The 16,003-nt window shown below is 26.8% G+C and overlaps 4 protein-coding genes across 4 annotated transcripts; 2 read left to right on the top strand and 2 right to left on the bottom strand.

The window, feature by feature from the left end:
* Positions 1–566: 566 nt before the first annotated feature.
* On the top strand, positions 567–3,913 carry PmUG01_14032700 (protein kinase, putative; the record flags this gene model as incomplete). Its single annotated transcript, XM_029007883.1, has 13 exons — positions 567–709; positions 853–1,044; positions 1,205–1,246; positions 1,458–1,533; positions 1,628–1,673; positions 1,831–1,931; positions 2,165–2,183; positions 2,359–2,428; positions 2,669–2,728; positions 2,849–2,891; positions 3,022–3,104; positions 3,531–3,572; positions 3,844–3,913. 13 exons carry the CDS (start codon positions 567–569, stop codon positions 3,911–3,913), a joined length of 987 nt encoding a protein of 328 aa, XP_028864228.1.
* Positions 3,914–4,424: 511 nt separating this feature from the next.
* PmUG01_14032600 (exportin-1, putative) lies at positions 4,425–8,856 on the bottom strand (the record flags this gene model as incomplete). The annotated part of the gene is made up of 4 exons (XM_029007882.1): positions 4,425–4,484; positions 4,665–4,826; positions 4,966–5,055; positions 5,320–8,856. The coding sequence occupies 4 exons, from the start codon at positions 8,854–8,856 to the stop codon at positions 4,425–4,427; spliced, it is 3,849 nt and encodes a 1,282-aa protein (XP_028864227.1).
* Positions 8,857–12,452: 3,596 nt separating this feature from the next.
* MYB1 (transcription factor MYB1, putative) lies at positions 12,453–13,658 on the top strand (the record flags this gene model as incomplete). The annotated part of the gene is made up of 1 exon (XM_029007881.1): positions 12,453–13,658. The coding sequence occupies one exon, from the start codon at positions 12,453–12,455 to the stop codon at positions 13,656–13,658; it is 1,206 nt and encodes a 401-aa protein (XP_028864226.1).
* A 1,333-nt stretch (positions 13,659–14,991) lies between these two features.
* On the bottom strand, positions 14,992–15,924 carry GCD14 (tRNA (adenine(58)-N(1))-methyltransferase catalytic subunit TRM61, putative; the record flags this gene model as incomplete). The annotated part of the gene is made up of 1 exon (XM_029007880.1): positions 14,992–15,924. The coding sequence occupies one exon, from the start codon at positions 15,922–15,924 to the stop codon at positions 14,992–14,994; it is 933 nt and encodes a 310-aa protein (XP_028864225.1).
* Positions 15,925–16,003: the final 79 nt, after the last annotated feature.

Here is a 16,003-nt window from a genome sequence, read left to right as displayed (position 1 = left end):
AAATTGACTTAACGTGTTATGTACCTACATGAAAATGGTATCAATATTACTCATTTTTCGCAAACAAACTTTTGCTTAATTAGGTCTCTTTTTCTGTACCTTTCCTTTATTTTTTTATTCATTAACCATATTGCGTGTTGACGTAAATTCCAGAAACGTGTAAAGAAACGTAGACTAAAATTTTTTTTTATTGTTTTGTTTATTTCTAAGCTTACGCTTACGCTTAAGTTTACGTTCACGTTCAAGTTTTTTTATTTTTTATTATTTTTTCCGATATCAAACTGTTTCTGGCTACTCTTCTTCCATTCTTGTCTATTCCAAAATACGCCTTATAAAAGCATATAATATATTCCTTCTCAATAAGCAAATATAAGTTTTTCGAATAGTTACCTGACTTATTCGACAAAAGAAGTATGTGTGCGTTATTTCATTTAAGTGTGCACGCGACATACACATTTACAAATTAATTTATACAAATATTTACAAATATATATTTAAGTACCATCTCACATTTATTTCCATCTAATTACACTTACGTGAATAGTCGATGAACAGATCAAACAATCATGAATAAAACAGCGAACAGTAAAAACGTACAACCCAAGTACAAATTAGAAAAACTAATTGGAAAAGGTACATTTGGAAAAGTCTATTACGCGATAGACTTGTCTACGCAGGAAGCAGTTGCTATCAAAAGATCTCCCAAATGGTATAGGAAGGAAAAAAAAAAAAAAAATGGGAAGCTGATTAGATAGTCAGCCAGTTACTTCGTTAACTTGTTTGCTCGAGTGCCACAATCAGTATGTAATACGCCATGTTTCATTTTATTATTTTATTTTTATTTCTTATAAGGAGGAATAAAGTGTCGAGGGAAGTCCATTTATTAAGAAAGATGAGATACAGCACAAACATAATAAATATAAAATCAATCTTCTACACATTCACAGAAAAAGGATTTATAATTCAAAACATTGTGTTCAAGCACATGACGTACAGTTTAGGAAAATATATTAGACTAAAAAAACAAGAAAAAAGAGAAAACAAGTAAAAAAAAAAAAAATAAAATAAAAATGAATACCTTTGAATGTTATTGAGAAACATAGCACTTTATAAAGAGCACCAGAATGAAACCATATCGCAGCATAAAATGTTTCATTTTTATTCATAAACGTAAAATTATGTTTGTCCTTTTTGATCTTCTTAGGTACGATCGCATCGCGTCATTCGACTTGCGAAGTATCATTTAGTAATTAACAAAAAAAGGATGATTTGAATAAAATAGGATTCATGTCCACATATATACTTACACGTATATACATACATATATATATGTACGTGAATGTATATATTTATGAGTGGGAATGTGCATGGATATGTTCATCTGTATATGCATAAGTACCCCTATAATGATCCACATAGCTTAATTACACATGTTCAACTTTTGTAAAACGCTTTAGTCAAATATGCATAGGGGTCAAGCATTTGCATGAACATAATTTTGCCCATAGGGACTTAAAGCCTGACAATATTTTAGTAATAACAATAACACCTATGATGCTCTCTGCACACCCACATATTTATATACAGTAGGATCGACTTATAAAAACGATATATTTTCTTTTAATAGATCGACTTTGATGCCTCCAATATTAAAGTTGAAATATGCGATTTAGGTAAATAAGTTTGAAAAAATTAAAAAAAAAAAAACAAAAATAATATAAATATCATGAAACGAAAAAAAGCTTATTTCCCCATTCTCCATTTCACCTTCATTTTACCCTCTTTTTACACTTTTTTTACGAATTTTTTTTTTTTTTTTAAATTCTAAAGGATCGGCAAAAAAAGTTGAAACAGATATTATTTCTATACCTTACATTTGTTCGAGATGGTACAGAGCACCGGAGCTGTTATGCGGTTCAATGTATTATACGGTCAGCTGCTATTTTTCCTTATTTTTTTGTTCTGTTTTATATATAGATATATATACCTATGTACATATATATACATACGTATATACAAGTATATATACATATATTATCAATATTTAAAATTGCTATTTCCGCTTTGAACGCAATAGCTTCTGTGGAAAGGTATATTGTTAAAATAGATTGTGGTTTCATAAATTTTTTATTTTATTTTATTTATATTTTTTAACCCTTTCCAGACAGACGTGGACTTATGGTGTTAGTAACCTTTTTGTTTAAATTACAGCTGATAACTGAAGTCTATCATTTTTCATTACATATTTGTTTTATTTTATATTATGTTTTCTGTTGTGTCTAGTGTTTGTATTCTGTTTTTTTATTTTTCGCTTTGTGCTATTCCTTCATAAACAATGGTGGTGCCGCATTTCTTCAGCTCTGGGATGTATAATTTTTGAACTGATTATTCTCTGCCCTCTGTTTCCAGGAAAATACAAAAATAATGAGTTAGCAATTAATTTGAAAAAAAATAAGATAAAAAATTCGTCATATATGTATATATATATATATATATATATATATATATATATATATATATATATATATATATTTATATTTATATTTATATATAAAATAATGTATGTGTATACATGGATAAATTTCCTTTTAACACATATGAGATATGAGAACAAATGAGATTGAATTCGATTTTTTTTTTTGGTTTTTCTTTAATTTTTTGCCCAAAGATTTTCAGAAGAATGCTCACAAATAATAAATTTAATCGAAGTTTTAGGATCCCCTAAAATGTATGAAATACGCAACGTACATTTAAAGAAGCACTGTAAAAATGAATAGCATAGAAATGAAGGAGTTGTATTTTTTAATTTTTTGTAATCTTTTTTTTTTTTTTTTTTTTTTTTATTAAGGAGTTTCTACGAGAACATAAAAGATAGCACCAGTAAAAAAAATGTACTAAAAATATGTACCAAAAAGAGTGTACTATTTTTATAAATAACGTCAAACAGTTGTTATATATATCCATTTAAAAGATGAGAAAACTTTTTTATTTCTTTATCTTTTTTTCTTTTTTAAAATTAAGAAATTGCTTATAAAGGAGTTATGTGAATTAAATATTGAGCCCTTATCATGGACTAGTATTTTAGGAGATGTTTTGGGAAATGGGTTAGAATAACAGATAAGCATGAAACTAGAAAAATATTTCAAGAAAATTAATTTTTTATTAACATAAAAATTAAGATATTCAATATTGCACACGTGGATTATTTGATGTATGTTACGTCATGGCAAAATATTGAAAAAAAAAAAAAAAAAAAAAAGAAGAAAAAAAGAACAAAATAACAAAAGAACAAAAGAACAAAAGAACAAAAGAACAAAAGAACAAAAGAACGAAGGAACAAAAGAACAAAAGAAGGAAGAAACAAAGAATAAAAGAATAAAAAACAAAACAGCGAAAGCGGAAAGGCAGATTCCCTGTCTTTTCATCTCTTATAAACACCTAGTTATTCGTGCAAAATCTATATTTCTGTTTTTAAATATAAGTAATGGACATGTTAAAATTATTATGTTTTGCAAAATAAATATTTACAGTGAAAAGGAGCTAATTAATATCATAGACGGACTTTTAAAATGGTTAAAAATAATATGCGCTTCCTTTTGTAAATGTTATTTCGTGTTGTGTTACGCTTGCAGATATATATGACCGTCTATGCGTAGATATATATACATATGTATGCTTATATGTACCTATATACGTACATACACCTACATGTGCTCATTCATGTACATGTCTTATCAACTACATAGTAATAGTTCAATATTGTATATAATTTACTTACTCTTTTCCCCTTTACATTCATATAATATATTTTTTTTTTACATATAATTTCTTTTTAATTTTAAGGTGTCCAAATGAGCGATTAAAAATTGATGATGTTTTGAGTAACCCTTACTTTTCTACATTTCGTGTATAAAATATTCGGATATATAACTGTAATGAAAGATGAAACAAAGAGATAAAATGGTGGAAAATATGGAGAAAAAAAAAAAAAAAAAAAAAAAAAGGAATATAAACGTTGAATAAAAAAATGGGATTATAGTACTGGATGTAAAAACAAAATATGGGATATATTATATACATATATAAAAGTTTAAAAATTTTTGAATAATTATTTTAAGTTATTTACCAAACAACTGTGAAAATATACACAAATTCGTTTTAATTTTTTCTTTTATTATTATTTAAAAAAAAAAATAAAAAAAAAAATTTTTTTGCATGAACAGGTCAGGTAGTATATAATGAAATAATAATTTTGTAATTTTGTCAACACTGCTCTTTTATAATTCTTTCCATTTTATATACTGTATATTACCTGGCCTTTTTTTTCATGTATTGTCTTGTTTTGTCATTTGTTTTTCTCATTTCGTTTTATTCCATTTTATTTTTTTGTCTTTCTATTTTTTTATTTTCTTTTATCTTGTTCGTCATATAACTAGATTTGACAAAATTTGCCTAAATTGTTGTTGATTGTTCGCGTTGATAGCCTGCACGTGGAGAAAAAAGTTGTTTAAATATATATCTACGTTCTCAGAAACGTGGAGTGTGTACTAGCATATATGTGTCCGTAAGTACGTATATGTATATTTTTGTACACATGCTGGGGGTACAATGAAAAAAGGGAAAAGAAAAAAAAAAAATATGACTAATAAACGTTTTTATCTTACTTGAAATAAAACTCCAATATCATTACGATTGTTTTTAAAGACTTCCAGCAGGGAATTATGTAAGCATATTTGTGAATTCTGCGTAATTTTGTTTGGTAAGCAATTTGCATTCACTTTAAACCCACAAAATAGTCGAAATATATTTAAAACTTCTTGAATTATCTGCAAATATCAAACAAAAGGAAGTTAACTCTATATGGGAACATGAACATGGGAAAGAAAATGCACACACAGGTATGTAGTTATTATATGCTTATATGTATGCAGATCGACACAAACACGTACAAATCTGAGTAGTTACCTTCTTATTCTTCGGATCCGAGTAATCAAGTGATTTGAGAGTAACACACAGAGTGTCTATGATTTGTATTAAGGGATATTTACTCAGTATCTGTAGCACATTATAAAAATAAAATAAAAAAAATATATATATATATATATATATATAAAACAAAGTGGAAAGAATAATAGGTTAAAAAAAATTAAACAAAAAGGGGCACTCTCAAATTGTAGCTAATGGGGAAATTCATTAAATGGATAACTGGATAAATGGCTAATTGGAAAATCAGCCATTTTTCAAATCCATTAGAAAAAAGAAAAAATGTACACATATTTTGGTGGTCTCCATTTTTTCCGTTCCCTCCGCGCTCATTACCTCATTTGCGTTGGCCATGCATGCGGCATTGTTGAGCATGTTAGAAACCGTTTGAGCAGAGTAAAAACAAATATTCAAATCATTGGTGTTTTTGTAATTTAAAGATATAAGTAATATACTAGTAATGGCATCTGAAATGTTTGTTTTCATAATCTCGTCATTCGAAAATAACTCACAAAAGTGTTTATGATTTAAAGCAATATTTTTAAATGAGATAAAATTATGAATAGATGATGGTATATTCAAAGAAATATTATAAAGTATTAGTAATAAGGGGGATAATACTGAATTCTGTTCTCTCTGCATTTCAACTGATTGTACATTAATACATTTCCATACATTTATATGAATCTGTGTAATGTTATGTATATATGGTTTAACAAAAGTGTCAAACGACTTCTCTTTATATGTTGATATGAGATGGCAAACTAATATACTTAATTCATTCAATTCATTATATAAATATTTCAATTCCTCTTGATATAAGCTAGAGAACTTAGTTCCATCATTTGTTGTGCCCCTACTTACCATTTGATATGACGTAGGTGTAATCATATCGAATGAAAACGAGTTATCATTTTGTGCTCTACCAGGAGGTATTCCACTAGCACTATCACTATTATTACTACTACCTGGAACAGTACGAATACCAGATTTCTCCATTTTTGTCATTATAATATTATACGATATGTTATAAAAATATGGTAAAATTTTAATAGTATAATTTAGAGATAATTCTTTAAATAAGTTAGAAAGAATTCTATAAGTAAACAACACTGAGTCTCTAACAATATAATTATTATAAAACAATTCTAAAGATTCACTTATAATCATACCTAAAGTATTGTCCAAATCATTTATTAACGGATCTGTCATATTAATATTTACATTTTTGCATAAGGCACCAATACATCTAATAACGACACTACATGTAAAACTTAAGCATAAATTATCATGTTGTGTTCTTGATGAATTTAAAAACAGATTCTTAATTGTAGCCAAGTTTTCTACTAATTTCTTCAAAATACCGTTGAAAAAAAATATTCTATCCTTATAATTCGGTATTAGCTCTTCGTTCATTTTTTCATTTCGGGTATTCAAATCCGTGCATACGTCAGTGTACACACTATTAGTGTCTGCATTACCTATGTTTGCACCTAAACCATCACTACTAAGATTACCACTAATACTAACATTACCCACGATTGTGCTCTGCTGCTGATGAGATTTTTCACTCCTTGAAGCTTTTTTAATCCTCGAGAAATCATAGTGCAATAACAATAGGCCTGCAGTTTCGTATATGTCTATCTGATCCTCGTATGTATAATTTTTATCCGAATAAATGTAATTATAAATGGATTTAATGGTATCATCATCTAAAGATATGTTATTATCTAGCATGCTTCTATTTATGTTATTCGTATTATTCGTGTTATTAGTATTATTTGTGGTATTCGTGTTATTCGTATTATTCCCTTTGTTTATTTTTTGTTGTACTGATGGAATTTCTAAAAAAGGTTCCAACATATGTAGTATTTCTTTAATATATTTAGATATAACAGACGAATTAGTTTTTAAAAATTTCTTGAAAATATGAACAGCCCTTTTTACTACTTTATTTTTATTACTCCTAATACCGTTAGTTATAAATACATGCAGAGAATATTCTATATACTCAGGATTTTTAAGAAAAAATAAATTTAGTCTTTGAAATATTTCCATCAAATTGATATTGATAAGATGATTACTACAATTTACAATTTTTCTGTTTTTCAGTAACTCCATTAAACAATCAAAGAGTAGTTTGTTATAATCTGCCGTTAGACCTGCTAACTCTTTTTGTTGCTTGAAGCTGTCCATATGGTTTTTACTCGTGCTGTTCGCTGCTATTACGGCGTTCTTAATACCATTGTGGTTAACGGTGTTAGAAGTATAATCAGCCGTATTACTATTACTATGATTAGCAGTATTTGTACTATTAACTGCGCTAGTATTAGAATTTGCGCTCAGACTAGATGCACTGCTTTTATAATCTGTATAAATGGACGTTGTGATATAGAAGGCATATAAATTGGATTCAATACTGTTCCATTTAAGGTTATCAAAATTTTGATTAATGTAAATAATAGCATTCTTAATAATTTCGATGGCTTTTAACTTATCGAATAATATTAATCGTTGAAATAGTTTTTCCATATTTCCTCTAAATGTGTTAAATGCTATAAAGTCTTCATCCTCTTCATCATAATCTTCGTTAATATATAATGGAAATTCAAATTTATTTACAGTAGTACAAATAAGGGTATTAATAAATACGTTTAACTTTGAGACGGGTATTTTATAAGTATTTATATTCATATTAATATTATTTGTTTTATCTGATGAAATAGAATTATTGATTGTAAGAGTAGATGAAGGTAAATCTACAATACTTTTAAATTTTGTAAAAAACAAACTGAAAAACTTTTCTACTGTACTAGCTATGTAAAAATTATCCACAGCAAATATATTCAGAGCATGTGGTAAAACTAAAAATATCATATTATTTGCCTTATCACATATTTCATTATATTTTAATATGTTCATATTATAATCTTTCAATTTGGTAATTTCATATATGGATTCCGTTAACTCTAAACATAAGTAGTTAATCAGCTCTCCTCTTTTTAACATAATATTTTTGTTTATATCAAAAGACAACTCAGTAGTTTTAGGTACATTTTCAAGTATATAAATAATATTTACATTTTCAATAAATTGTATTTTATTAACTGCACTCATACCCTTACGAATTAACGCAGTTAAGAAGCAATAACTCGCTTCAGTTATAGTGTTCATCGAATTTAATCCCTGATATATAAAACCAAGAATTTTATCATTTACAACATAATTTATATCAATCCAGGTTATATATTTGGATAAAGTAAAAATACTAAGACTACTCTGACTCTCAATATTTAAATTCATTATAAAATAAAAACATTCAATAATTATTGGCAAATCATTATTTTTTATTGCTTCTTTCAAATGTGTTGTTACTTGTATATTTTTTTTGGAGTACATATTGTCAATATAATCTGCATCAATCATATTCATTATTTTTAAAAAAAAAGTTATATATAAATTTTTTATTCTCATATCATTATTTATCATAATTAAATTTAGTAAAAATTTGAATGCATCATTCATATTGTTAGGATATAATACTTCTATCAATGATACATACAACTGCACTATTTTGTTTACCACACATATATCTTCATTCACTGTAATATACTTTTTTTCTAAATAATTATATAAGGAATTTTTTATATATATCAAATCATCTATTTTCAATATGGACAATTTATCAATTAATACATGAACGCAATAAAATTTTATTTCTAATTTATCTGACTCAACAAGCTTGTTAATGCAGTATTTCCAACTATCCATAGTGTTTTGAAAATTCTCACAAAATTTCTGCGCATCATTTTTGCTGATCTGCTCATTTTCGTTTCCATACAAGCATAAAATTGCTACTTCCAGCTCGTCCATTATTTTAGTTTATTCTATTATTTTACCTTATTATTTTATTCTATTATTTTACCTTATTATTTTACTCTATTCTACCTTATTATTTTATTTTATATTATTATTTTTATATTTTTTTTTTCTTTTAAAATGTGCGAGGAATAGAGGCGCGGGTGAGTAGTGCCAGAGGCATGCCTGCGGATTGAGCGGGGATTGGTACTCGCTAAGTATTGAACGCTTGTGGAGGAAGGGAATTGGTCGTTTTATGCAATCTGTATTTTAGTCAGTTATGTAAGTAGTGCTTACTGAGCTATATACACAACGATTATTTCACTATATATGTAGTGTTTGTTGTGGTATGCCTATAACTATATATGTATGTAGGCACATATACAAGTGTATTCACACACATATATATATATATATATATATATATATATATATGTATATGAACGTACATGCACTCTTCTATTCTGCGATGCTTATATATTACCTTAAATTGGTAATTCGTTCGAACGAGTTTTGGCACCTATAAAATTTTACAATATCGGCATAAATTAACTTCTTTATTTTTCATTCTTGTGAGTTCATTTATTTGCATACTTGTATGTTTATTTTATTATTACTATTTCACACTTTTATTTTCGTTTCGTACTACACTTTAAACATGAGCACATTTATGCATATGTACGTATGGAGATATGTATGTGTTTATGTACGTATGGAGATATGTATGTGTTTATGTACGTATGGAGATATGTATGTGTTTATGTACGTATGGAGATATGTATGTGTTTATGTACATATGGAGTTATGTATGTGTTTATGTACGTATGTATGGACGTAATCACATGAACGTTAAAGAATTAAGGGTTTACATAAAAATAGCCATTAAATTTGGAATAAAAGAAAAATGTGGAAATGGGATAAGATAAAATAAAAATTTATTGTAATACAATGTACATTTTCCCCACTCTCTTTTTTTTAAGCTGCCATTCAAATTTTTAAAGATTACAATATAAAATAATACGCGTCATGTAACATATATGTATATATATATGTATATATATTTGTATATATATTTGTATATATATATGTATATATATTTGTATATATATTTATGTATATATATTGTATATATATTTGTATATATATTGTATATATATATGTATATATATATGTATATATATTTGTATATATATTTGTATATATATTGTATATATATTTGTATATATATTTGTATATATATTTGTATATATATTTGTATATATATATGTATATATATTTGTATATATATTTATATATATATTGTATATATATTTGTATATATATTTGTATATATATTTGTATATATATATGTATATATATTTGTATATGTATATAATTATGTATACATGTATGTAAGTTTATGTGATGTAATAAATTCAAATGTTATAAATAAAATGAACTTATGAGGCAGTTATTCAAAATGGGTTTTTTTACATTTAACAAATGGCCTACAAAATTTCATACATACATATACGCATAATACATATATATACAAATAAATGTATATGTATATATATATTAATACTAGTATACATATAAATAAATTATAACACAAGGGAATATGTCGATTATTTTGTTTTACCTTTTTCTGTTTACATAAATATGTTAGAGCATTTACGTATATGTACATTTATGTATTTATGCATTTACATATATATATATTCACGTAGATATACATTTACGCATTTGTACATGTAAATGTACAAATAGTCAACACAGCAATAAAAGATTAATTTTACGTTGAAGGGATATTATAACAAAAAATGAAAAAGAATTACTTTAAATTATAAAAAAAAAAAAAAAATTTTGTACTTAAAAAAAGCAATTCGACGTTATAAGGAGAAAAAAATGTCAAACGTTATATGGAAATGTACATAAATATACTACATTATATATATATATATATATATATATATATATATATATATATATATATTATATGTACCTTAATATAATACTTGTATGTATATATATATAGATATTTATTAATACATAATAATGTATACGCATGTTATAAAAATGTTTCATAATATATTTGTGTTGTATCTTACCATTAACTCTTAAGATGGGAAAAAAGGACTGATATAAAGCAACTTCAAAAAAAATATTGCTAAAAGGATCGCCATAATTTTGCTGAAATGACAGCCAGAAAAGGTTTACATTAAGGATTGCCAAAAATATTTGTTAAAGATCCCCTGTAACGATTAGCTCATTTTTTGTTTGCAAAACGTTCAAACTGTATATAATAAAACCCAAAAAAAAAAAAAAAAGTTCTTCTATTTATGCTAATAATTTGTAACTCTTGTGTTATATAATTGTACAGAACATGTATAATCAATAAATAAAACATTCAAACGCTTAAATGTTCAATTTTTTTTAGTTTTTCTGAACAGGCATTTTATGACTCATTTTTAATCTCAAAAATTAGTGCTATATATCTCGTATGCATTTTTCTGTTCATATTCCTATAGAAACCCTTTGTGCATTTCGCGAGGGAAGGAAACAAAATTTTCGCATAAATATGGAATAAACAATAAATTAAAAATAAAAAAAAGAAAGGTGTATAAAAAAATTAAATATAATAAAATAGAGTACCATAACAAAATCGTTAAAAAAACTTGCTGAATACGTAATTGCAAACTTGTAGAAGCGCGCTTTAGTTGGAAAAAAATAAAATAATCTAACAAAGCAGTTTGAAGCGATGTTAAGCTGCTAGAGGAGGTGTAAAATGGAATAAAATGAATGTTAACTAAAAATCATTTCGTGAGCGCAAATAATATTTGCACGATGGCTTGAGTATTATTATCCGGCTAAATTTCACTTCATTCTGCGTATTATTATAAAGTTTAAAATAAAAAAATAAATAAAAAAACGTACAAATGAAATGAATTAAATGAATCACAATTTTTTAATGAGAAGTGAGGAAAAATAGGAAATGTAGGAAGTGGAATAAGTATTAAAAAAGGAAAGAAAAACGACATCTTACATCTTCTCTTCTCCAATATGACCTTTTTTTAAGCATGTAAAAAATTCCCCTTTGTAGTCATTAAGATGATAAAACAATGTATTTATCTTATTACCCTTTTTTTGGTTTACTAACAGACTAATCGAGACGAATATAGCAATTGCATATATATATATATATATATTATGTATACGTGTGTATTTTGTGATAGGAACTGATCTTATCTTAGTGCAAAATTGTTTATATTCTTTCCTTTTGGTTGTCGCACCATTTTCCTCATTGTACGTACGATCAGTTGTAGGTACAACCCTAGTGATGACTGTGGCAAACGTTTTAAAAAGTACAAAGAAAAGTTTTAGTTATTCCCCTTTATCATATTTTTTACAAACACATGGAACGTTCTGTGTGCGTGTATAAAGGTGAACATACTGACTCTGCACGAGACTTAACGTTGATACGTTACATATAAGCTGCATTTTTTTGACGCGCTAGATTACTGCGGAGATATGTACATACACGTAGATGTATATATATTCACATTGGTATATGTGTGCATGCACAGAGGCGCACTGCTAAACTGGTTGATACGTGTGTATAAGTAAAACCAATGGAGGGGGAAAGGGAGGAATTCGAAAATTTGAGTGAACTAGAAGGAAAATTGCAAACTCAGTTAGACATTGTAGAAAAGTTAATAAGTATAACAAAGGATAATATAGAAAAGTTAAATGAATATATAAACAAAAAATATAATGAAATAAAAACATTAGCAAGTAAGAAACCAACAAGAATTAATTGGGATAAGGCAGAAAACAGAACGCATATGTCTTTATTTTATAACAAAGATATAGGATTTGCTCCTTCGAATGATGATGCTTTAAAATTATTACAATTCCAATCTATGTTTTCAAATTATCGTAAGAAGTATGAATATAAAAAAAATGAATGGACAAAGAAAGACATAGATCTTTTATTTAACACAGTAGAGAATATATCAAAAAAATATGCTCTTCATTATTTAATAGATCCAGAATTATCATATGAAGTGAAAGAGCAGAAACGAAAAGAAATAGAAGACGAAAGGGATGCTAAAAATATACTCACCAAAATAAAGTTGTATTTTGATGAAAAGGAAAAATTAGCGACGATTACGGATGATTGCGATTGTGCGCATTCGTATTGTGAGGAAGGGAAAGCGGTAAATGGGCAAGAGAACGATTTGGCTGCAAACAGGATAGCTAATGGTTTGGCTAAAAACACTAATGCGAACAGTTTTGCAATGTTTTCTAAAGATTTCTGGAATCTTGTGGCAGATAGCTTGAAAAACGTGCAAAATGCAAGAGAGTGTCAGAAGACTTGGTTATACTATGGATGTTTTGAGGATGACAAACAAAAAAAATGGTCCAAGGAAGAATTAAATAAATTATTATTATTAAGCAAAAAATATAATGAAAGAGAATGGAAAACTATTGCAAGGGAGTTAAATACAAATAGAAGTCCATTAAGTTGCTTCGAGCAATATATTAAAATAAATAAATTATATGATACAAGTGAAAAAAAAGTCAAATTAGAAAGAATAGCATTTAATGCTTTAGAAGATATACAATTACAGATCTTGGTGTCTATTATTGGTGATAAAAATTGGTCTGATGTTAAAAAGCATATGGAAAGTCTTTATTCAAATATTAAAAGAATTCAAACAAGAAAAAAAAATAGTACTGGTGAAAATGAAAAACACAAGAAGTTCCTTAACGACGAAATCTCGTACAAGAGGAGGTATCTCCGTCTTGCCAAGTCGAGGAAGGGCAATGAGTAGCACCAAGAAATAGCTTCCTAGAAATATATCTATGGGCGTTGATAAGATCCATGTTTTGTTTTCATGTATATATATATATATATTTATATATGTGCACATGCATACAGTTCGAAGCCATATAGACGCATTTGTCGAGGGTGCGTAAGATGGTCCATGTACGATTCGATGCCTATCGCAAATTCATCTACCCTATTTCTTTTTTCAAAAGTGAACATATAATACTTTTAAATTATCAGCATTCAACAAAATATGCGTTGGTCCGTTTTTTCATATTTTTGTAAGGGCTTACAGGAAAATTTGCACACACATACGTATGCATGTGTATATATTTATATATATACAACATATATGTGTGTATATGTGAGCATACTTTATATTTTATGTACATTGTAGGGGTACTTTTTTTACACATCCATGCCGAAAAATTTATTTTAATGTCAATACTGTCGAGGAATTTTTGCTTAACGATTTTTTCTTCGATGTAACGATAAAAAACAAAAAAGAAAGAAACATAGAATTTGTCACAATATTATTAGCAAAAAAATTCGTTGCTATTATTTCAAAAAAAAAATTTGTATTTTATTTTAATTTTTAATTTTTAATTTTTCTTGTTCCTCTTTCGGCATAAACTTGAATATTTTTTAAAAAATACCAAATAGTTATATGATTACACTGTTAGAGCTGTTAGTTTGCCTCAAACACAAAAACATTAAAATGTTGATGTATTAAAAATTAAAGACATGTCAAAATACACACAAAACAAATAATTGTAAATTGTGCCCAACTGTACATAATTAAATTAAATTAACTAATGAAAAAAAAAAAAAAAAAAAATGGGCGAATAGATAATTTAAAAAAGGAATAATTAGACATAAATTAATTAAAAAATGAGAACATTTTGGCTTAAAATTAATTATAAAAAAAAAAAAAAAAAAGTGGTGTTAGCTTAAAATGTGTTAATACTTATATAAAACATGGCAAAAAATTTTTAACCTTTTACCCCAGTCGATTTAACAGATATAAAAGGATACACAAAATAAATGTATTATTAAAAGGGGTATGAAAAATAAATACGAAATGCGCTTTATATGTAGCTCAAGTAAGATATGCAGTCTTCATTCCGTCAATTTAGCTCATTTGGCTATTCACAGCAGCTCAATTCTTTACCGCTTCTTTACCACTTCTTTACCACTTCTTTACCGCTTCTTTACCACTTCTTTACCACTTCTTTACCGCTTCTTTACCACTTCTTTACCGCTTCTTTACCACTTCTTTACTACTTCTTTACCGCTTCTTCACCACTTCTTTACCACTTCTTTACCACTTTACCTATTTACTCCATAACCCCCTTAAATTCAAACTCCACTTGCTCATGCTCGTCATTCAACTGCTTCCTTGCCATGGTCAAATATCCAGTGTGCGTTTTGTTATCCCTCTGGCATAAGCGGTACATGAGAGATGCACAATCCACGAGAGGGTTGTCTGGAAGAACTAAATGACTACCATTCGAGAGATCATCTTTCCTTTGAGTTGTTATTCTTTTTTCATTTTTATTAAAAATAATTTTCCACGATTTATTTATCAGTTCGTATGTCACAATTTCACAAAAGGAATGTTCTTCTAAAGTTTCATTTATTTTATAAACCTGTTCAATGCAAGGTAAAAAAATAACAAACACTCCCCTTTCTTTTAAAATCTTTTTTACATTTTTAACACATAGCCATGGATTAGGCATATCAAGAAAAACTGAGTCTATATCATCAGGCATAAACTCATCAAACTTGTAATTTATAATATCTTTATGATAAAATTTTATATTATTTTTTATATTTCCAAAATTTCCAAATTCCTTTTTTACTTCATTATATCTCTCTTCATTATATTCAAATGTATAAACTGTTCCATATGGTAAAATGCAATTAGCTAAGGCATATGTTAAACAACCTGTGCCTGTACCAGCTTCTACAATTTTTTTATTTGGTAATGCATTACATAATAAACATATAAAAGATATGTCATGTTCATATAAAGTCTGAGTTTTTTTTTTTAAACTTGTAGCTATTAATTCTGGAGTTCTTTTCAACACATAGATAAAATTTTTATCTAACGTATCATATATTTTACTTCCATATTCCTTTCCTATTATATCTCTATGTAAAAATGTTCCTTTTTTATTTATTAACATGCCATCATTTTTTAATTTTACTAATTCTATATTGTCCTCATCAACATACAGAATTACGCTATCATTTTCTTTTATTAACATTATTGCGGTATGAAAGGCAAATGTGTGTGGACGGTCAGAAGAAGGCCAATAAAAAAAAAAAAAAAAAAAAAAAAAAAAA

Source organism: Plasmodium malariae, assembly GCF_900090045.1.
Source record: "Plasmodium malariae genome assembly, chromosome: 14".
Classification (NCBI taxonomy): Eukaryota; Apicomplexa; class Aconoidasida; order Haemosporida; family Plasmodiidae; genus Plasmodium; species Plasmodium malariae.
The sequence above is the reverse complement of the archived record's forward strand: the minus strand, read 5'-3'. Positions and strand labels throughout refer to the sequence as shown.